The following is a 24,595-nucleotide window of genomic DNA, read 5'->3' on the forward strand; positions in this document are numbered from 1 at the left end:
CAATCAAAAATTGGTTTTCCAAACTAAAGATTTTCCTCAGCTGAGAGTGAATAAAACACACGTATATAAACACTTGGTATGTTTGTTGAAAATGTGCAATTGCTGTAGGAATTAGTATAATTATAGACTGACTAGATTCTGTATCGATGTGAATACAAAACAATAAACTATGTATGTTTAAACTATGTATAAACTGAAGATTTATACATTGTTTAAACCGAAGGTTTATACATCACTAAGTTTCCCAAATTGTCTATAGCAATGTGAGCAAAAGGTCGCTTTTATTAAAATTAATTTCCACTCGGTTACAATAACTTACTGGATTCTGAATTGATGTGAATTTTTCAATTATTATTTATATTATTTATTTAATTTTTTACCTACGTGACTTTACCGGAAAAACCTAAGAGTATGAATCCTTGCAGTCACGAAAGCTTCAAATCTAGAATGTATGACGTCACTTGCCGCCCCCCCCGACCCCCCCAATCTGTGACGTCACTCGCATCCCAACACGCCTCCCTCTCGGCCCGCCACTCAAACCTCGCCGCTCCCTCATTGGCCTCGCGCCGCGCACGTGACGCGCGTACCTCGCTCCCCTCCCCCCTCCCGATTGGCTGACCTGTTCGACCCCAGGGCGACGCGTGGAGTTTGTGTCCGGTCAAGATGGCGGCGCCCATAGCACGACTTCGCTGTCTGCTCGCGGCGCGGCGCGCAGTCTGTCTGCGTAAGCTCGGCGCTTCCCCTCCCTCCTCCTCCTCACTCATCATCCTCACTCATCCTCCTCCTCTGTGCACGTCTCAACACGCGGCGCTATAACCACGCACATCTTGTGTCGAGCTGCTGACGCGCCCGCCCGCACGCACGCTGTATTTTCCCATTGAGGCGTCTTCTTTCGCGAGTATGGTCATGTAGTCGACGCAGAGTAACGACTTCACGATTTCACGGTCAGGCGGTCAAAGCAGACAGCCGCGACTGGAGCAGCAGAGTTGTATTGCTGCGATGGCTCCTTCGTGTTTTGTGTGTAGGGATCTTTGCGTCGTTATATGTTGCCTGGAGTGTTGCCACCTGCCCGGGTTTGACAGCGGCTGTGACAATTTTGGCTGCTTTGGAATGTGCATCTTTGGGCAGATAGCACGGTTTGTTTTGTACCGAGATCTGGTATTGTGTTGAACTCTATTACAGTGCATTGCACAGTTGCGACAGACCTAGGCTGACTTGAGAAACGTATTTGGATTTGGTCTGGAAAAAGTGTCAACCATCGTTTTCCCGTACTGTACCACCCGAGTTTTCAAGGTTTCGTTCATGGCAAAGCAGGACTTGCAAGTCCCGTTCCATTCAAACGGACGGAGGACATCCACTGAAGGAGACTGAGCGGTGAAATAAAGAGTTGATGTGCAGGTGCTAGGTCGATTATGACAGCGGATGATCGTGATAATATTACGACGGTTAGGGGATACCTTCCTCCAGCAGTGGATTTACATTGGCTTGTGATGATCGTGCGCTCTACTATGGAGTTGTGCTGTCATTGATATGTAGTCACATTACAGCAATGCAACGTTGATGTCCCTCGACTGCAGTACGTACAGTGCGAAAGAAGTTAACACAAAATGACGCGTTTGACTAAAACTTTAAACGCATAATTTACAAGAACTACAGACGCTACAATCTTGTAATGTACAACCATAGAAAAACAGACTAGCTGTGGTTGTGTTTGCGTCACCACTTTAAATGTTTGCCCGCCGTATTTATATTCCACTCAAAACCACGTGTGAGCGGTGAGAACGCGGTCATGACAGGTCTTACGTCAGAGCCACTGTCAGCCTTTCTGTTCACTTTGGTCTAAATTGTTGCGGTATCATTGCAAAATATGAATTCGCGCTGTTCAGTGACGGGCGCCATTCGAGGCTTCTCTTTGAGCTTTAATCTCAAAAAGAGAAGCGTTGAGTTTTCACCTCCACCACGTGGAGCTCGGTCACCGTCTGTGAGGTATCGATTCCTAGAGTTGAGATTCTTTGTGATGTTTCAATTCCAGAATCATCTTTTCCATTGTGGCAACTTTTGAGCAAACACGTATTGAAAGCACACAGCCTCTGCATATCAGAATATTTATACTGGAGGATTCCAAACAACTGTGAAGGTCTTTTTCACAGATGTCCAGTATATGCAAGAACCATCAGTAATTCGTGAAGAAGTACATTTTGGTCCTCTGTCTTAGGTCACCATATCAAATATATTTGAGCAAATGTAACCGAATGACAGTTAATGATAGTGGTAAACATATATGGTCTTTACTCTTTGGTTCTTTCGGTAACGTCACATAGGTAGAATAAAAACTAGATCACACGTTTCGATCGCAACACAAACAACCGTCTCTTTTTCACCTGAAGACGGTTTCTTGTGTTGCGATCAAAACGTCGTGATCTATTATTTTTTCTACTTCCGTGACTTTACCGAAAGAACCAAAGAGTATGGATTCCTGCAGTCACGAAAGCTTCAAATCAAGATATATGGTCTTTTGTCATTATGGCTCATGAGCACAGTACTGTATACTGTAATGCAGTAATGTATACAGTACTGCAGTCACCAATGCCCATTCCTGCAAAATCTACCTCTGGAAACCATATATGTGGAGACACCACGATAACACGATGAGGCCAATGAACGAGTCCCTGTGTACACAGTCGCCTTCCTGTGTATGTGGTCACAGTTGCCCCTTCCCTGCTTTTCTCAGGATCGTTCTCACGGAAAATCGGGAAGTCTACCTTCATGGCATATTAACAGTCTGGGTTTTTGGCAGTTGCCGAATAATGCAGCACTCGTGACAATGCATTTGCATGTAGTTCTCCCCTCTTCTGGTCTTGTGAGATTATTTTTCCATGATATGTCCTGGTTGTTTTGTACATCATAGGTGGGCGACCCTTTGTGGGACGGTGCTGAAGACTTTGCTGAGGATAGTTGTTTGTGAATGAAGGAAAATCTCCAGTGCCACAGGCTAAACATTGCTTTTGGTGTTGCCCTGCAGCGCGGCGGACGCTCCTGTCAGCTGCCTACACGGACCCGGCGCGATGGGAGGAGACTCGCAAGCCAGAGCCACACAGCCTAGGTCTGGCTGCTCTCAGCCCAATACACACCGCAGTAGAGGATGACTGCAGCAATAGAGCGACTGAGGACATTTTTCTTATTATCATGCTTTTTTTACCCAGGATGCCTCACTGCGTTTCATGTTTTTCAGGAGGGTCCTGCTAAGTTTTCATGGTAGGGGGTGATGGTTGATGTGTATATTCCAATTGAGTAATTTGCGGGTAATGTTTTCAAATTTGGACCGTGACGCTGGCACACAATGGTCCACTCTTGCGAATTATGTAATGGGATCTCAGACATTCACTGTGAAGCGGATGACTGCGCCTAGTTTTTTTATTAACACAATAGCCAGGTTACAGCGAATAAACTGATTTCTGCAACATCGTAATACATTTACATGGATATAAAATTTTGCGTAATGGCATTGAACTTTTGTCAGTTATGAGAATAGGTTTTCCCCTTTTTTCTGGCAACAAAACAGGTGTTGAGATGTTAAAACACCAAACTTAAATCTTTTACAAGGTATCATGTCTGCATTAACCACAATACTTACAGTCAGAATGCAAAAAAACATACTTTGATAATATATGCATTGTCTTTGAAACTGATTGGTCCACACCAGAGACAGCTTTCTTTTGAGCATAGTCTCAAAACGATGTTAGACCAGAGGACGCCAAAAGGCGTACAGCACAAAAACAACGCACTATCAGAGTAATGAGAGCTCGGGGTGAGCAGCTACATCATGGGACCTCCTTTGCCAGTACCAAAATATGAGAATAGGTTTTCCCCTTTTTTCTGGCAACAAAACAGGTGTTGAGATGTTAAAACACCAAACTCAAACCTTTTACAAGGAATGATGTCTGCATTAACCACAATACTTTCTCAGTTACTTACAACTTTATGGATTTATAATGCAGCAAAAAAGATGAGTTTGTTGTATTATGATTTCTACACAGTTCAAAATATATCTGCACTATTGACCCACTTCAGGAATTAAATACGTATTACTTTATAGAATTTTCCACAACTTTTGGACATCAAAATCAATACTGAATTAGCTTGCATGTTGGTGCACTGGGCTGCCTGTACTAGATTTTGCCAAGAGGCACTAGTGATGGCCGTGCATAATTAATTTGCGCATAAATGTTAAATATGCATGGGTCTCACAATTAATTCAGTTAGCCACAATAGCCACAGAAATCTGGTGCCGGCAGCTGGGCATGTGAAACCTGGGGATTAGTTCAACTCCTGATCACATTCATGCTTGTGCGTGAGTGAGTTTTATAATGTTTTGGCCACAGTAATTCATTTCTGTTGTGCAACGTCTCTTTGGCATCATTTCAGTGAAGCTGGCCAAGCTGATGGATGGACTCCATGACTCAAAGTTGCCTGTCAGCTCCCTAAGTATTGCAAGGGTACATTCTGCTTACAGGAAGCTTTACATTTCCAAGCACCACTTTGAATGTCCTCCTGTACAGGATGCGTGACTTGTTTGCAATTTGCATTGCAGTTTGTTGACAACATTTCATCACGTGAGGAAGTGGATCAGGCGGAATACTACCTATACAAGTACGAGCTGTTACCTTCAGAGTATACAGATGCAAACGTCACATACACAGTAGTTTTAAACTGCTTCAGGATGTGTGGTGGTACTTGATGGGGTAAATTAGCACATGGCAACTTCATGACCTTAATTTTCTAAGATTTGATTTCAATTCATTTTTTTTCAAAAGGTATTCTCTACATATTACTACTCTGAGTGGATCATTTACACTTTGGTTCACACATTGCAAATCACTGTGAACCAACTGACCATGCCCCATGGCTAATATCAGTCGTGATTGATATCAGAACTGGTCCTGGGAACCCTTGCCAACCTGCACTAACCAGCATTGTGAATGTGGTGAAACAACCCCACGACAGACGTGGCAGCGGTCGATTGAAAAAGCGCTGTAAATTACTATTACAACTCAAAATGATGCATGTTTACAAACAGGCCCTGTTCACCTGAGCTTAGCAATCCATATTCTGTCATTCTCCAGGCTAGAGGTTACAGTATTGCTTTATATTTGACAATAAAAAAAGGTCTGTCGAGAATTTGCGAGCAGCGGCGTGATGTTCCGCAGGTTTCGTCACAGCGAGAACTGTTGGTGTCTTCGGGAATGGACAATCCACAACTGGCTGCGCAAGTGCCTCCAGTACGGAGCCAAGGATAAGGCGCTGTACACGATTCAGAACAAGGTAGCTTGTTTAGAAGGCTCACGTTTCTTATCCTTGTACAATGCATTTAGAATGTATAAAGAAACTCTTAAATGCATCGAGCACATCTCAACACATACAAAAATACACAATGCTCTATAACGCAATGCTATACTGTATTATAATGATATACAGAACGTTCTGTAACTGGTTACCAGTGGGCCAGAGGTGGCCCACGAAGGCTCTCGGAATTTTATGTCCAATTAATGACACTTTCAAGAGATTTCACCCCCCAGAGACACGATGAGATATTGACATGAGATACCAGATGTAGGCAAGGTATGGAGGTGAGAGACCTGGGAGATAAACAGAAAGTTGGGAGCTGGAGACAATAGTTAAACGTGTACATGTGCAAACATCTTGGTGTCGCAAACCAATATAACTTAATATAATGCAACCTGTGGGCCTTGTAGACAAATGTGTTTCAGAACTATATTATCAAGGCCCTTGTCCATTTATTATTTTGTCACTGACTTGGACGTTTTTTGCAATTCAGAACAGTACCACATGCACTACAGTACAAATGTTTAGCTCATGGTCAAAGTATGGACAGAGGAATACCAGCATTAACGTTAGACTTGCCCAGTATATCACGAACCTGGAAATTTGCATGAACACATTTGTGTGGTAGATATCGGATGGGTGGTTTTTAAAAGAGGATTACTTAGATTAAGCATGCAACATCATTCAAAGGAGTGTGTTTTTATGTGTTGGCCCAAATAAAAAAAAATATTCATTGCAAACCCCAAAGTAATAATTTTCAGTCGACCTTTCAAGATATAAATAATGAACATTTATTGTCCCATGGCAAGTTCAGGGCATTGGCTGAGCATTAAACAATTTCGAGTTTGTTTTACCTAGTCTTTTATGTGCATGCTAATGTTGCTTGCAGTATAATTTGTATACAGCAGTGGCACAGTGTTTAGGGCATTACAGTGCACTGTTTAGTGCACTTTGCTTTAAACCCCTGCTACCTGAGTTGGATCCCTGGCCATGACTAAAGGCAGTGGTGAGTGATATCTGAACATGTCCTGTCCTGATCAAATAACCCTGGCATGGTTTGAGGAGGGCTTGGCAAAGGGCTTTACATTATTATTCATTGTACTGTTTATTTTAGTGCTATGTATGTATATGCAATATCAATTAAAATCAAAAGTTGAGAAATACCAACATTACGGAGTTGTCAACATCCAGATATTCTGTTGGCGTCCTTTACAGGTGATTCTTACCAACCCTGCTGATATCGCTGTTTTAAATGCACAGGTAGTTTTTTTTTTCTCGACACTAAGGGACACTCCCATACACAGTGCCTATTTATGTGATTGCCAGCCTTCACGAACAGCCGGCTTGAGTACGCTAGGTCAGCTTCTTCAATGTGCACCGCTAGGCTGATGCTGCCTGGCTGCCACTTTTGAATTATGACTTTTGGTGTGGAACATTTAAGGTTATCTTTGTTTTCGTGCTTTTTTATAGTGTGGTCTCCTAATCCACTTACAAGATGCATTAGTGGTTGTGTTGGTGTTCATATCTCTGTGTGCGTAAGAACAAGCATTAGTGTTAAAGCATTGTGAGCAGCGTGCATTCCGTAAATGGGCTGTGATATCGCGGTTTAGTGTGGCCTGGTAACAGCAGCCTCCCAACCAGCTTATGGACTCATTGATCCATTAGAGTTATGGTGTCTCTATTAAATTGTTCCCTTTTAGACCTACATATTACCCCAAGGCAATTTGAGCTTTTTTCACCTCCTGATGTTGGTACCCTCGTGATGGAACTTCAATAGTGGCCCCAATTGAAGCACAGGTGAGAACAGTGAAACATTGAATGTTGTATTGATGGAATCGGTCACTGCAAAGTAAAAAGTGTACAAGGAAGGTCAGGGCTTTAATTAGATGATACATTAATTATGCATTAGGGTGTAACTTTCAGCCATCAAGGATTTAACCGTTATGCAATTTTATTGTTAATGCCATGTGCTAGTGTGTACTGTCAGGATCATTTTGCAATAAATTGTGGATAATGCTTTTGCCTTATAGCATTAAAATAGAAATATTCAAGCTACCGAACTGTCTGTGAACAAAGCAGACCTGGTTTAATTTACAATGAACATGTTTAGAGTATTTGGCTGTTATACATTTCCACGTGATAAGCCTACTTCGTTGAGCTATCATTTGTGGCCAGGTCACTTCTGAAAAAGAGCTATAGCTCAGTCTGCTTTACGTGGTAAAATATAATTTTTTTACTTACAATTACAGCAGCATTGTTTGATGAAATTACAACTACGTCTTCATTGCAATCCATTACAAATGACGCATTTAAAATTTAACCCAGGTCTGGAAAATATATTTTTTTACCTGAAAAGCTTGAATGACTTGATACTTTTTAAGATTGGTCTTTTTGTGGATATTTGGCCTGATATTAACAAAAAAGTACTTTAACACGTGGGAGGAAAACCGAGTATGCAGAGGAAGCTCACTTTTGCACCAGGGTAACGCTCAGATGGTGCATATATATGTAACCTACTTGCTCTATTGTCGCCTCTGCATATTTTGCGGCAATGACAGTTGATATCTCACTTGGCAGCACAGACTTTTCCCGAGCCCAAGTTTGTGCCGCTGGATCGAAGTTGACAATGCCAAACTCGGCAAAATAAAAAAAAATGTTAAGACCTCAGTTGAGAAGATGTCTGTTGAGCTGAATCATCGTGAATGCCACTTGGTTGAGAGGACATTTTGCAGTGTGTTTTAGCTGTTTTATGTCAGTGGAAGGTTATTTAGTCAGATGTGATTATGAGGGACTACGTAAACCACCCTGAAATGATGTAGTGGTCAACTTTCATGTTAAAATGTGAATTGTTGAGACAGGACTCACATCTGTGCAAGTTAGAGGGCTGGACTTTATCAAAGCAATTAGAAAATAACCTTCTGACATTTGAATACAGGTACATAGGGATGATGCTTGGAATTTCACACATGGTAGGACAAGCAACTGGGAAGTTTGAATTATATTTAGGCAAGAAAGTGCTATAGATTTTATCGGGAAGGAAGAGGGGTTTGCGATGGCTGAGGCGCATGTGCAAAATAGAGGACAGGTTACCAGGACTAGTGGCACATGGAGAGAGATGCATAAAACCAGACAGTGGGACACGGGATCTTGGAGCTTAAAAAGTGACCATGCAATCACTCGAGCATTTCCTAGAACATTTAACGGCTAGGCATGGTGGCATCTCTGGCATTAGCTGGGCTGACCTATTGACTTTTCATTATTATTACGCTTGTTTATCCAGGAAGGCCTCACTGATTCTCATTACTCTTTATGGAGGGTCCTGCCAAGTTTTGGCAGTTGAGTGCGATGATTGCTCTGTATATTTCAGTTGACTAATTTCCGGCAAAATTTTTATTTTGGCAAATGTTGACCTGGACGCCGATACACAACGATTTACTATTGCGATCGACGTTACGGGATCTTGAACGTCCACCGTGCAGCAGATGGCACGTATTTTTACTGTTCTTTCACATGGAGTATTAATCTGGGCGGCCCATGGATTCGAACCATGAACCCCTGCAAGAAGCGGAAAATGCCATATCGCCGCCCGAGTGGTTGCACGTGCATGAGTAGGTTGGGCTGTGCATAATGAGCACGGGGGCAGTTGTCTGGTATACGGTCATAACACGCGGTGCGCTCGTTTTGCGTCCCGCATGTCACAGTCCAAGCACATGGACGTGTTGAGATGGTCGGTTTAATGTCAGCAGAGTTTCACAGCTCACTGAAAGTTATTGTTGGACCAAGTCCAAACTTTTTATATGGCAACAGAGTTTGGAATTTTCCGTGAAGTATCATCTGTATCGTAATGCCCGTTGGATCACTTGGGAGTGCTTAAGGACTTGTGCTGACATTTTGTTCGGATATTGGACATGAAATGTGGCATTTTGGTAAAAAAAACAAGTGTCGAATTATCCATAATTCCATTAGCTCGAATCTTGGCTTGAGTGTCAAATGCGAATAAAGCTGTATTATAAATGTTAGTTTTTCTGTGTTTTAATGATATACATCCTGGCAATATTTATGCATGTGTGTGTGCAAATTTGTCATGCATCTGTATGTACTACAAATGAGGCAGTCCTTTTATCACAAGGTTTATTGACAGTTGGATTGGGCAGTTGTTGCGCAGGGGTTCATGTACTTGTGCTATGAATATCGTGGCCTGAGTTTTACTCCCAGTCACAGCTATAATATATCAGTGGTGAGTGATATCTCAACCAATCCTGTACCCCTCTGTTCACCAACCTGCACTCGGCGTATGGCATGAGGAGGTTTTCATCTGGCAGTGGATTAACAAAAACCTGTATATTATAAAATAATTCATCAATGACGGCTATAGGTGACATAAGCCTGCAAACTTTGGCTTTGTAAGCAAGGTTAGTGGATTGTTCACATCTCATCTTGTGCAAAATGTCCAACTTGGGAATTGCTAATCCAGCTATTTCCCAGTAAACCCATGAAGCTGGGAATTTGCATAAATACATTTGTGCAGTAGATGTAAGATGGGTGGTTCAAAGAACAGCATTTTTTCTCAGAATGAGCATGTCACATTCACAGGCGTGTGCTTTGTGTCGGTGGGAATTTCACACAGAATGAATGAAAATGGTCTTCCTTTGTGTGTATGGATATTCTACAACACACATGTACAATATTCATGAAGAAATGTGCCATCTATCCTAATCCAGTACCCTGCTGAAAAACGCCCTTTAGTCTCAATTATATTTTCCGGCCGAAAGGATATTATTGTGGGCTTGTCTACTAAACGATGATCTTACGGCCTGACCAGGTAATGTTATTATAAATAGAATTGTATAATTGGTAATCCCTTAATATCTAATCGTTTAATGCATCATAAAGTGCATTACTGGGAATAAGGCATCTTAGCCTGTAGTGCTAAGCCATTCTTAATGCAGTGCCTCATGCTGCGCTGAGGTATTGGCTTTGTGAGTTGAGTGACCCGTCTGTGCACCTCTGCATAATGAGCCCATGCAGCACAGCAGTGGGCCCCAGTTAGACTTCGTATTCACTTCGGCTGAGTGGCATTATTTTTACGTGGAAAAATAAAGTTCCGACTTGGCCCCGATAAAGCTTTAATTTTGTGCCAACTAGCTATAAAATAAAATTAATGTGTAGTAAAAAATGTATAGTGACAATGAATGAAGACATTTCATTATACCCTCTGTTTAATTGTTTTAAAATCCACCTGGTACTGTATGGTGTATCCTTTGCACTTGTTCACAAAAGGTGCTTGTGATGGCTTTAATTTTTTTGTATTGAATAAAATAAAATTTTATTAATTTGTATGAAATGACTGTGAACATTTGACCCTCGTGCACACTGTGTGGCGCCTGTTATTTTAGGTGCAGTATGGAATTTTCCCTGACCCCTATGGGTTCAACCTCCTACTGGACACATACATCAAGGCAGACGATTTCAAAGGTAACGAAAGCCTCTGACAGATCAGAAGGTGTTTATCACACAGCGCTGTGGCACATTCACATTTTAAAGAAGTTAGTAACAAAACAACATCTGGTCTAACAAGAGTTGTGTTACTTGTGCTCTGTAATTTGGCTGATCAAGGCAAACTTCCTAATTTTGTCATGTGATCTTGTACAGAATTGGGTTTGTTATTGTAACCCAGTCTGGATGTGTCTAATTAAGCTGAGATAATTTAAAATGTCCCATGAAGAAGGGCCGTTTCCTGAAACGTCACCTGTAAGGCAGTGTTATTGATGAAGGTGTAGTGGTGTTAACTACTCGCTGTTCGCAAACTGTGAGAGAGCGGATCGTAAACAAGGTTTTCCCGCTCAATCAAACGGTCAGGGTCAAATGGGGTGAGGTAGGATCCAAACGCCAGATTGGGAGGACCAATCAGAGGGTCCCACAAGGTGGCCGGGGATTGGACAACCCGGCCACGAACAGGTATAAAAGCCAGAGCGCTGAGAGCTCTTGGCCAGTTCTGCTACACGAAGACCCAAGTCGGCCGAAGACATCTAGGACCCTGGACCAAGCCCTCCAGCCCTTATCAGGGCTAGGGCTCAGTGTAACCAGTGGTCGGGGAGAGATCCCCTAGGTCCAGCCAGAGGACGCTGGGATAGCAGGGAGATTAGATAGCCTGCAAGGTCCGGAGGCTGCACCTCCTCAGGGTAACGGGTGAGGGGACCATATACCCCTTTGTGTGATAGGGACTGTGTATTAAGATAATAAACAGTGTGTGCCATAAATAAGTTTAGAAGTCCGTCCTTTACAACACTACAAAGGTGTTGAGTTAGCAAGCACAATTAAAATGTATTATCACCAAATAATAAAAAAAATAGGACAGTGCCTTACATAGATATTGTCAGTGAGGAGACAAATGTAATGTGTGGGGCTGGCCCCACCCTCTTCTTTCCCCACCGCTCTAAAGAGGTTTTCTCTCACAGAATTTGCAACACCGTCTATCCAGTCTTTAAAGCAGACTTGTCTCTCTGCGTTCGTATATATTAGGGTGGTGTCCTTATTTGAAATAGGGAGCATGGTAGCAACCCCTGCATGTCCTTTGATTAGGCTAACATTCACGGTTATGCACAGTTCAGTAACAAGAAACAATTCCAACCATCAAATAAGGAACACACTCTTCATGTATATATGTGTGTGTGTATATATGTGCATTCGAGTCCCAGTCAGTCAACCCATGGTACCTGGGTCTATCCCGTGGCCTCCTGCCAGCGGATGTTCGACACTTCACGTGGCCTTAAAGTGCACATAGCCTGGCATAAGCGCCATGGTGACGTCACCGCCACTTAGTGGCGAATGGTGGATATTGTGTGTCTGGAAGGGCTGGATCTCCTCTTTGCCAACAGTGGGGAACACAGGTGATGCGTCTGCCGGTCATCTTAGTCATTTAACCTAAAACACCTGGGTCTGTCCTGTGACCTTCCAGTGAGTATTTGACATGCCTTCAAAGTGCACTTAGCTTGGCACAAGTGCTGTGGTGATGTCACCATCACTTGTTATTTTTATTAGGCTTGTTTTCCCAACAAAGCCTGAGTCTCAAGACTATTTTTCAGGCCAGGAGGGTCCTGCCAACTTTACTGAGTAGACCGTGACGTTCCTAAGTGTAATCCGATTGAGTAATTTTCAGGTAATTTTTCAGCACCTAAGTGTTTGGCCTATACCAGTTCCATTGTGTGTTTTTTATATCTATGGAAGGAAACTGGAGAATCCAGACAAGAGCAGGCAGAAAACATACAAACTCTGCGCAGTAAAGCGTCCAAGTCGGGAATCAAACCTGGGCCCTCCTTGGTGTGAGGCCGCAAGTGTTACCAGTGTGCCACTCTGCTGCCCAGTGTAGCGAATGACGGACGTTGTTGATGTCATTGACCTGGACGGCCGGGTGCAGGCGCCGCTCATGTGGCCGTGGAGGTGATGCTGCAGGAGGCGTTTGACTGGACGTCCACGCAGCTGCTGGCATTGCACGCCCTGCACGGCTTCTTGAGTGGCCAGCCCGACGTGTCGGTATGCCCGCAGTGCCGCCCCGTCCGTGCCCACCCCCGGCAGCCGAGCGGGCAATCAAGCGCACGTGAACCACGTCCCCCCACATGCAGACCTCAAACAGCGATGCTTCTAGCTGCAGCGGACGTCATACGTCGTGCGCGAGGCAGCATTTTGGAGATTTTGTAGTTGAAACGAGGAAAAAATATGCGTTTGCACGGCTTGTGCATCACATTCCCAACATGCATCCATCCGGGAGATGATTTAATTAGCGGTAATGATATTAAGCCGCACTACGAGACGGCTTTCACCTCGTTTTGGGCAACTCTGTGATCAATGCAGCTGGTTTTCGAAAGGATAGCACCACAATTTAATACTCCACTTAAGTTCATATTGGATCATCGTTAGGAGAGTTTTCATGCCCCCCACCCCCGCACGTTACAAACAGATGAACATAGCTAATTAATTCATGCTTTAACCTTCCATAGAAAGGGGCAAAAAGACACTTTAATCACAGATCTCCTTTGCGAATTAGATTAGCACGGTTGGCTACGTACAGTTACGAAATAAGTTTAGCACACATACATATGGTGCTCCATTATACATGCAAAAAGTGCACAGGTCATCTTCCCAGTGAGCAGTGTGCCTCCTAAGTACCCTGCGGGGTGCATGCATGTGTGTTCTGCGCTCGGTGTCTGCTCGCTGCCGGGACAGTGGCAAGAGGACAGGAACATCGGTGCAGCCCTGCTCCTGGCCGGGCTGGCTCAGAACACCACGGCCGGATACAGCTCGCAGCTCATGGGCTACGCCAAAATCGGTACCCGGCACCCGCCCCCCCCCCCATTTCGCCCGCTCAATATTTACTAGAGGGCGGCATCCCCTTGTACTTGGCCGCTTGGCTAAGTGGGGCAGTAGCCATGTCAGAGCACTTAACCAGCACTGTTGATGTGCAGGTGGTGTGGTGGGGTTTGTATTTTTTTAGTCTAGGCAGCTAACCATGCTTAACATCATTGTTCTCAGGTGTCATGAATTTATGGTCTCAGCCCCATCACTTGTAAGTGACCAGAAAAACACCAGTCTTACAAATGTATTATTGCATGCTGTTCAGCCTCATCCCAGCACCGAAGACTAAATTAGTACATAGCCCACTGAGAAACCTGGTCTAATCATGTACACATAAACAAAACAAAAATCCCAATTATATATTTTTATTGTGCTTTTGGCATCACAGCACGGGATGCAGTGTGCATTCGTAACTGTCGCCACATGTTAGAGAACAGCCCAAGGAAGGTGATATCAAAGAACCACTTCCAAGATCCTTTCAAGGGGCGTCCTTGTCCGTACGAGGCGCGCTGCACTTTGTCACGCGAGCTACTGTATCGATGTTTATCGCATGTATGTCAACACAAAATTCCAGCGAAAACCCAACTTTAATTTGAAGTTTGTATTTTGTTGTGAAGTTATTGGCGACCAGGTTGAGACTACTAATTCAACTTCAGAACCTGGTTTAATCGTGGATGGTTGCCCAAATTCGAACCTCGAATCTTGACAATGCCGACTCAGTCCTCTTCACTTCCAAGCCACCCATCCATCTCACAAGTGCACATTTTTCATTACGCATCAAACGCCTCTATACCGCACCAAAGGCATTGTTTTCATTTCACAGCGCAGTTAGAACTTTTCTGCCAAACAACGCAACAAGACAATGCTCGCCATTGATGATAATTGTCATAATTGTAGAGAACGCAACATTACAGGGAAGATAGAGCCAATTGGAAAGCATTCTGGCAACGTGTTATTAACATGTTTTTTATTAAATACAAAAAATGGTTACAAATTATATTTGAACACAAAATGTGCACCGGAATATTTTTAAAATATTTCCAAGAAAATAATTTTAAAAACATAGCCTACATTTGTCTTTTTCCAGGTCACCTCAAGTGTTCACATTCGTGTATTTCTCTCCCACACCAGGGACATTACAATGCATGTAAAGCTGTCGGGATGGAAGCCATACATCATCTTACTTCATGTTTGTAGCCCACGCATACAGAGGGGGCCCACTGGTGAAAATTGGCAGTGTTTTCAACATAAATTCGTTATAGACCATTGATTCTGCCCTTTCTTGAAATCCTGCAGTGACATCGGTGGCTATCCCAGCTCACTTTGTCAAGGTTTATCACTGTCGGCTGTTGTCGTCTGGTGCTGTGCTCCTGGCCGGCAGGCAAGGTGGAGCTGACGAAGGGACTGCGGGCCGTGTTTACCCGCATGCCGCTCATCTGGACCCCGGGATACCTGGACAGGGGCATCGACGTCATGGACAAAGTTCTGCAGAGCCCCCCCGGTGCTTTGCAGCTGACGACAGACTCGGTGCGTACAGAGTTTGAAGAAATAAATGACAGTGTAGGATGAGAAGTAAAGTTCGAGTGAGGGATAATAGTCATTTACATTTATATGTAAGGCACCTTGTAAGAATAAGGATAAGGCAAGGCCAAGAGAGAAGAAGAGCTAAATAGAATAAACTGACTTAGGAAGATGTGTTTTACAACGCTAGGGAATTACACAACCGAAGCGCAGACACAGAAAATGCCCGCTCACCCCTGTAACGGATAGAGTTTGTATGCCTGCCACTCTAGAGATCCATACAATCATAGCTTATATTCATTGGGTCTTTCGGTAAAGTCACGTAGATAGGTTAAAATAAAATAAAAATAAAAACGCAAGCGGTCGTCGACGTTGCGAACGAAACGTCGTAGTTTTTTCGTGATTTTTTGTTATTTTCTTTGAACCTATCTACGTGACTTTACCGAAAGACCCAAATAATTTTAATTCCTGCAGTCACGAACGCTTTAAGTCAAGATTTAATCATAGCTTACATTCACTGAGAGGGGAGGGCTCAGGGTGATCGTGTGCAGGTGACTCATCATCCAGTGCCATTAATAAATAAATCAGTCCATAGAGCAGAGTTTGATATCCAAGCAGCTGTTCTGCCTCACTTAGCGCAGGCTTTGCAAACCCCCCTTTTAATGAATGTTGATTTAGTAGGGCAGCTCGTTTGTCCATGCGTCACCCGTATCTGTAAGCCCACTTGGGACGTTGAGCTAAGGAAGCAGTGCAAACTTGAATCGATGGTGAAAGCAAAGCACTGCTCACTCTTAACTGTTGTAATCATTAATCATCACCCGGGCATCATGCATGCATGGCAGCGGTTTTTAATGCTCTATTTTACGGGTTGTGCCAGTGGGTGTTTTGTTTTTAAAGGCATCGCTGGCAAGTGAATGTCAAGTTATCCAAGTCATACATGAGAGTGCATCATCTCGCTTGTTTTCATCTTCACTAAGCAGTATTGCACATGCCTAGGAGGTTTCAACACATTACATTTGGGTTGAGTAGGAGCCATAGTTAAAGGGTTATACTTGATTCAAAGAGAGTATAAAAAAAAAACTTTATTTTACACAATTGTGTATAACCACTCCTATCATATACTGATCCCATTTACCACACATAGAACAATGAATGGAGATTTGCAGCAGGCCACTAATACAGACAAGCCTTCAGATGAGAATCATGTAATATTTGATTAACTTTACTGGTGCCAGATGTCTCATGTTGGGTGCGTTTTTTGGCATTGTAATGAATGCGGCTGTTATCACTCAAGAGCAAACTCTATGCGGGTAAAGTGGTAGTGCATTGGTGAGCGCGCTTCGTTATGAACCCCATGACCTGCATTTGATTCCCTGCCACAACTAATATATCATTGGCGAGTGATATCAGAACCACCGCTGGGACCCCTCCCTGCACCAACCCCCACTGACTAGCATGGTGAAGTATCGTCAGAAACTCCCTTTTACCAACACAACATTGTGGGGGGGGGGGGGGGCGGTGGTGCTTTATCTAGTATTGGATTGACAAACTATGCAAATTACATTCCTCTAAGACACCGGTAGAACCATCAACCGCATCAGAACATCAACAGGCCGATGCACACATCTTCGTGAATGGAAAGTTAAAGACAAGCCACAGTACAGCGAATGTGGCCAAGCATCATCCCATACTATGGACCATCACCGTAAATTAAACCACAGTAGTCTGCTCATTCAACAGATGAAGAATGGCAAAACTTCATGAACCCTTCCCTTGCCTGGCAGACGGCGACAATGGCATTTAGCTCCTGAACATACTGTATCGCTGCAATTTGCAAGAATGGAATTGAACGGTGAAACTCGGTGTTCGACAGAGAGAGCGTGTCCTTATGTCGTATCGCGGCCCACAATCGTTACACGAAATTGCGAAGGGGCGAGGGGTGGGGGTGAATAATTTTGGCCGGACGGAATGGCCACGTGCTGATAACTAAACGCTAAATATTCAGGTGCACCGCCTGGTTGTTGCGTTCCCTCTGCGAGCGCTGGCGGCCTGTATGTGGCACAGCCCAGGTGCACGCAGGTGTCAGGTGTGCATGGAGGGTCAATGTGGGGAGCGGCGGTGCAGCGGTTAGCGCGTTGCGTTACGAACCTGGCGAACCGCGTTCAATTTCCCGCTCACGGCCACCAGCACCAGTGACGATTATCTGAACTGGTCTTGGGCCTCCCCTGGGTCGACTCAGCATCAAATGAGTACCTGATGCGGTGTGTAAACATCGCCACTAGGGAGGCGTGGTGCTGGACATCCACCTCCTCGTGTGCCACAGTGCCGGCCTTCATAGGTGCTCTCTAACAGCACTTGGAGGGTCACTGAGCTCAACACTGGCAAACTCAGTGACTCTCCGATTAGCACAGTCGGCTATGTACAGTGCGAAAGAAGTTCAACATACATATATACAACTCGAGTCACCCGCTTGCTCTCCCATCAGGTGGAGGCCATGGCAGCGGTGCTGGAGGAGCTTGAGAAGCTCACGCAGGAGGGGGGGGCAGGCGCCGCACGGGAAGAGGACGCCGACAGCGAGGAGGGGGGGAGAGCTGACGTGCAGGTGCCACAGCCGGCGCAGCTGGAAGCGGAGGACGCGAGGGAAGCGGAGGAAAGGCGCCGGGCGGTGCTCCCCGCCCTGCGCCAGCGATTCCAGGTACAGACCCTCGGTCCGCCACGCTACCACGCTCGCGTTTGTGTTCCAGCAGTGTCTGCGATGTAACGATTCATTTCAGTGGCATCGATACGTGAGTTTAGGAGTCGACGTTTTTTTTTATTCGTGTGTACGTTGTATCTAGCTCCTGCACATGAGCTTATTTTATTGTTCCATCTCCGCGTCCCGTCGGGTTCGTTAACAATCTGTGTCTGCCGATGCGTTGTTGGGCTCGACTACCGGCCATCATCCCTTCTAGCGACGTGTCCTGCCCGAGCCCAATGACTTTTCTCAACAGTCCATATGATCTCTCCAATTGGCATTTGTTCTTTAATTGAGAGGCTTTCACCCAGCAACCGTTAGGTCATGACAGACGACGATTTGTTGTGAGTAATGGGTTCGCCTTACTCCTGCAGTCGCTGGTGGCTGCTGCGTTCACAATGTTCGGAAGGATATTCAATCCTCGAATCAAATCATTACAGATTAGCGACAAGTCATCATTGCAACTCTGTTGCGCACATATACACGAGCACACATGCGCACATAAATGCAGTTACACACACGTTCGTACACACAACGGGCTTCACACGTAGATCATTTTCAGTACAAATCGTATTCCTGCACGAGTTATGCTCAGCAGCAGTTGTGGAACCCAATTCCAGCGCTGACTTCAGTGAGCGATGTTTTATTATCTATTTTATTATTTGTTTATATATTTCAACGGCAACATACTGGCCGCTTACATGCACTGTATATATGCACTTCATTAGAGCGAGCATAACATGACCCAGTGGTAACAGCAAAACAAAATGTGCCGTTTGTTTAACATCTCAAAGCGATTTACGATTGATGAGAACGCCGCTTACGATGCCGGCTCGGTTTATGATGGCCGGTAGTCCACCGCATAATTCCCATGCTCGGAACCGCTGGCGGCCAACAGAACCCCCGCTAATTGAGAGCAGACCTGGGGGATGATTGATGGGTCTGTGGCGCTGCCCCTGAAGGAGGAGCGCCTGCACGGCGAAGCCACTCGAGGTTTGCGTGCGCCGTTCTGAGTCCGCAAAGCCTCACTGAGCATCGCATCTCCAAGCTGAGCACAGTGGCGCTCCCCATCACTTTCTGCGCAGTCACGTGATTGTAGAAGTATTCGCACGCAGTCACTTGATTGTAACTCTATAATATTTTTTACGGTTGTACCGTATGTTTGTTCGGAATTCTGTCTACCGTTCCGCTCCACATAATGGGAGCTTCTTTACCAAGTGAATCCCCCCGGCACGTGGTTGGAAACTTCGGGCGTGACGCCGGACGACGCGCGGTGCGAGCCCGAAAACGCATCGGAGCGCGTTACAACACAACTACGAAACCCCATGCAGTCGCACGATTGTGTATAATTCTATACATCTCGAGTAGTTTGTCTTTTTTTTCCTCCCTTCTGCCCGGTAATCCTTAACGTGCAAGATTATCCCACTGTCGGCTCCCAGAGGAGGTGCGGGTGGTGCCGGGTTTCGTTTCACTCACGCCATCTGCTCTCGTGAGCAGTTGGTTCCCTTAAAATTCTCCTTCCCCGGTGTAATCTTAGAAATGTGCGCGGGAAACGGGGAGCGCCTTACCCGGAATATAGGCCACCACGTACATTTGAAATTTCAATTCTCAAATAATTTCTGTCTGCCTTTGAAGTGGCTCTGACAGCTGCAATGAAAACGGGAAAGCAGGCTCTGTGTGATAAATGTTCGGGGCTAATTAAAGCGACAAAACAAACTTTTGGAAGGTCGCGGAGGGACATTTTTGGCACGCGGTTCTAATCATTGATTTCTTTTGCCACTGTAATTCTCACCAACGCTCGCACTGTCCGGGCTATTTTTTCCGAACAAAGGGCAAAGTGTTTTTTTTACGACTGGATGTGGGCATCGGGAGAGCGTTGCCACGTGCGATAGGGGCACTTTGCGTCAGCCGGGCAGGCATGCGGTGAACCCACAGATGGCACTGGACTGAGGCAGTCACATCTGTGCCTCTGCTGAAAGATGGGAGCATCAGGACAGGCCATTAGTCCTCCTGGGGGACTAATTTGAGGCGAAATCTTATAGCTATTGCTTATCGATCATCTTTGCTGAGCAGTGGGACACATCTGCTGTCGCAGCGCTTTCAATCTTGGCACTTATAATTGGAGATGTAAGAGGTACGGTGCTTATGATTTTCCCCTCGCTGAAGCAAGCATGCCTGCCATTGTATTTTTGGTTTGGTAAGCATTCCGACCAGCACAAGTAACAGCTGCTTCCAATTTCTCCTATTTTAAAATTATGTCGAAGAAGATAATGTAATTTCACACAGAGCCTTGTGGCTGCCTAACAAAATAACCATTTTTTATAGTGACACCAAAAACACACTGTCTGGTGTTTTTTGTAACAATAAATCCAGATATCTCACTGATTAGATTAAATCAGAAGCAGGCTGTACTGCCCCCACTTACTAATTACATGTTTCCTGTTTCTATAATGCCGTCCAAGGGCTGTTAACACATCGGCAACTGTGCTGCTCTCTTGCTGAATCTGCATTTCTAAAGTAAAAAGAGAAACCAGAAATTACGGTGGAGTGCAGAGAATTCTATACCGGGTAGCATCGTATTACTCCAGGCCCGATTGCATCTCGTCAGAGGTCTTTTTATAGCATAATTATTTTGCAAAACTGGTGCACAACAGTGATATTTCCTTGCTCGAATTAAAAAATTGGAGTTGGCAATTGGAGATTAGTAACCAAGGGCAAGAGCTAAAGCCAGATGGTGGGGACACTGTCAGCGCGGACCGTTGCGGCCTGGTGTTGCCTGCACAACGGCTGGGGCATGCAATGGAAGGAAGCAAAATGACGAGGTGTGGGGAGGTGTGGTGGCATCGGTGGCCCATGTCGAGTTGACCCGCGTGGTCCATCGCGCGCGCACTCTGTGTGCGGTCGCGAGCAGGCGGCGCGCGCGGAGTTGGAGCGTAGCGGGCGGCTGTCATCTCGCTCTGCCAAGGACGAGGTGTTGGCTCAGGCGCAGGAGCTGCTGCCAGCGCTCGAACGGCAGGAGGTGGCGGAATTCGGAGAGCAGGTGAGTGGAGGCCACGCGCTCTAGGCTACAATGGGATTCTAAAAAAACTCCAGTCCTTGCCAACCCACCGCGGTACAGCTTTTCCACGTTTTCCAAGCTTCTCCATTCAAACAAAAATGACGTCGTTTACACGCTGCACTTGCCCCGTTGTTGTTGGAACAATATTCCCCACGTGGCGTAGAAAGAGCTTCTCAAGCGGCGCCCTCTCTGTCACCTGGGACACACACGTACACACCAGATTAATAGGAATTTTAATTACCTCTGCATGTCACATTTGACACGTGTACGCACGTAACATCTCGGTCTTAAATTGAGCTCTGCGCGTCACTGTTGTGATAGCGCGACACACGTACGCACACAAGATCTCAGTCTTCGTTTGAACCGGCGATCTCTCGTGGAAGATATTTTGCTGTCATGTGTATGGAGCATACAACCACTTAATTTGTATAAGGACGTTGATAAATTGTTAAAACGTGGACCGACGTTACCCCGGTGGGCTGCGACCACTTGAGTAGGGAAAGCCCAGTTGTAGAGTACACACCTATAGCAGACTCGGTGAAGCTCCGCTAATCCACGCCTCTCTTACGCACCCTTTCTGTTATACACTCTCACAAATTGGTCCGTGTAAAAATCCTTTTCCCCCCGAATATATTCTTCCTATTTATGTTCATCCGTGGATAAAAGGGGGGCAAGCGGTGGCACTGTGGCTGGCGCACTGCACTTAACCCTCCCCGAGTTCAATTCCTAGCCGTGGCTGCTTGTCATCTCAGAATTGTTTCTGACCTCTCCTTCAACCCGCGCGCTCGCCAGGGTGGTGAATTTTGGTGAAACAATCCATCCGACTAAGTGGCATGGCAAGGCCGTCCATCCTGCTGTGCATTGTCAAGGGGCTGTCAATTATGAATATGACCCATGAATGAGATCAGTCGCTCAGAAGTGTCAGCAACCGTTTCCTCTTAACTGAGCTTATCTCCAGATAAGAGCAGGTATCCAGAAGTAGTAGGGAATTCTTCCTGTTATTTGTAAATAAGGAGTCACTGGAAATGTTACTGCAGGAAGCTGTATATGTTATCCTAATATCCGCATATTAAAGCGGATAAGAGGATTCATCCGATGCTGTTATCTGGACAGGATGGCAAAGTGATCCTATTATCCATAGGCAGTAGCGAATGAATAACACAAGTTATTTGCGCAGATAAACACGAATAATGGATTCTGTCAAAAGCACCTCCAGTGATTAGAGGAGTCAGACGTCGTTTCTTGTTTTTTTTTCTTGAAATGAGTCCTTGGCCACCCCCATCTCCCCCCCACTGAAGGCCATCTGCATGCTGCACTGCACACGGATGTCTAAATGTGATTTGGGCTCCATGCTGTGACGAGCAAGCGTGATGTGTCTTGTGTTGACTTTAGGCAACTATATTGAGCTTTCAACAGAAGCGTAATCAATTTTTGCTTTGCACATGGACATCGCTGTTAATCACACGGACCACTGCTCCACCGGGTGTGGTCAGTTCTGGAAGATGTTTAGAAGCATAATTCTAATGAATTTCTTAAATGAACAGATATAAAATAAACATGTATTTAATAATTCACTGTAGCCTAACAAAGCCAGTTACCATGCAACATTTTAGTAAATGTGTTTTTAACGTTTTTCAATTATGTTTTATTGTATTTCGGAATTGAATTCTCCCATGTCAGAATTTCTGCTTTCCTGATATGTTCCCACTCACAGTGTGATGTCACTCCCCCATTGTACATCAGTGGGATATTTAAATGTATTAAAATTATTTATAACTCGTGTTATTGTGACATCTCACCAGGCGGCAGACCATATTCTATTCATGGAAATCTTCTTCGTCTGCACCGACAAGTGCATTTTGCTCAAATATTTAAACCCTGATGTTTCGCCATGATTTGTTTCTTGGTGTTATCTTTACATACATATGAGTCGGTCTATAATAATTGTGCCCGGGCCAGTGGCGCTGCAATTAGAGCGCTGGAATCACAACAGAAATGCTGGGAGTTAAAATCCCGGTCGTGCGTCGACTCGGTCCCATCATTTGTCCAGGGTCGCAATATCAGTACAACTTTGCGATAAAGTCAACTGATCTTCTTGGTTCTTTCGGTAAAGTCACGTAGAAGGGAAATAATAAAGTAATAAAAATAAAACATAATAAAATAATTCTCACGACGTTACGGCCACAACGCAAGCAGCCGTCCTCAGGTGAAGACCAGGTCTGTCGGGGAGACAGTCTGTCGGGGAGACAGCGTCATTCAGACGCTGTATCCCCGACAGACCTGGTCTTCACCTGAGGACGGCTGCTTGCGTTGTGGCCGAAACGTCGTGAGAATTATTTGATTGTTTTATTTTTATTATTTTATTATTTCCCTTCTACGTGACTTTACCGAAAGAACCAAGAAGAAGAGTTTGTCACATTGAGAGCCTAACTCCTCCACCACGGTCATGTAAGATTCCACCAGCTGGCTGGGAAGATACCAGTGACCAAACCTCCCTGTTGTTTGGGTTGAACGAGAAGATGCGCCGCCTCGATGATGTTTTTTGCCGATGTCCTCAGGTGGCCTTGTGGGAGAAGCAACGGGAGGAGCTGGCGCTGCAAGAGGCCACGGCGCAGGAGCGAGCCAAGGAGCGGCAGCTGCTGGAGGAGAAGCTGCTGAGCATTAAGTTTGTTCCGCCAAAGAAGCAAGTGCTGTAGAGATGTTTGCGGCCGCCGCCTACGCGCGACACTCCCTGCCGTTGCCAGGACCAGGCGCTTCCTCTGTGCGCTCGAGTCGGAGCGGAGGAGACCTAACGCGAGGAGAAGCCGGGGTGAGACTTTGCCGAGGGCGATCGATTCCGGGTGTTGACGTTGGACGTCGACAATCGGGTGTGCGTAAAAAAGAAATGAAAAGTCGAATCGGTAAACGGATGAATTGTCCCCCAATGTCAAAATCTTTCAACATTTTCAGGATGCACAAGAGAAAACGACGAGCTTGGGACGGTGGAGGGTTGAAGATATAACATCTGTTTAAAATCGAGGGCTTTTGTCATCGGAAAATGAATGATTGTACTGTATATACTTTGGCACAGCCATCACAGCGTCATTTGGCTGCCATCGGAGCTGTTGTGTCTTGTGCGAGTTGTTGGTGAAACAGAATTTTGAGAAAAAATGGGGAATTCCTTAAGTATGACGACATACGCACTCACGAATGTACGAGTATATAGCTTCAATAAAAACAGTTGGCAACAGTCCAGTCCATATTTAACAATAAAGGGATTTATACAAAAAAACATCATGACTCTTCTTTGAATTGTGTGCTCTGTTTTGATTACGTGAACATTCAATATGTTGGAGTGATGTCTTCAATTACTGTTGGGGCACGGATTACGTGAAAAATGCCCCCTTTGAAGATCCAGACCATCTGTCCCGATGAGCACGCCAGTACACGTTTGCCTTCCACCTCAAAATTGTGCAAATCCAGTTTGGGATTCGTGCATCGGGTCAGCTTGAGCTGGTGGCAGCGAAGCGGTGTGGGGTGGGGGAGGTGGCTGCAGCAGGGGCAGCTGGGCTACTCGCGTCCGGGGGCCCTTGTGGATCTCGGTTGCA

General features: G+C 45.2%; 1 protein-coding gene across 1 annotated transcript; it reads left to right on the plus strand.

Moving 5' to 3' along the window:
- The first annotated feature begins 584 nt into the window (after positions 1 to 584).
- On the plus strand, positions 585 to 24,279 carry MRPS27 (mitochondrial ribosomal protein S27). The gene is made up of 12 exons (XM_078622443.1): positions 585 to 724; positions 3,023 to 3,103; positions 4,426 to 4,496; positions 4,592 to 4,650; positions 5,208 to 5,322; positions 10,740 to 10,818; positions 12,761 to 12,876; positions 13,567 to 13,669; positions 15,077 to 15,222; positions 17,702 to 17,911; positions 20,862 to 20,990; positions 23,567 to 24,279. The coding sequence occupies exons 1-12, from the start codon at positions 664 to 666 to the stop codon at positions 23,702 to 23,704; spliced, it is 1,308 nt and encodes a 435-aa protein (XP_078478569.1). The 5' UTR covers positions 585 to 663; the 3' UTR covers positions 23,705 to 24,279.
- Positions 24,280 to 24,595: the final 316 nt, after the last annotated feature.

The sequence above is a fragment of the Lampetra planeri genome, chromosome 3, assembly GCF_965212315.1.
Source record: "Lampetra planeri chromosome 3, kcLamPlan1.2.h2, whole genome shotgun sequence".
NCBI classification, from domain to species: domain Eukaryota; kingdom Metazoa; phylum Chordata; class Hyperoartia; order Petromyzontiformes; family Petromyzontidae; genus Lampetra; species Lampetra planeri.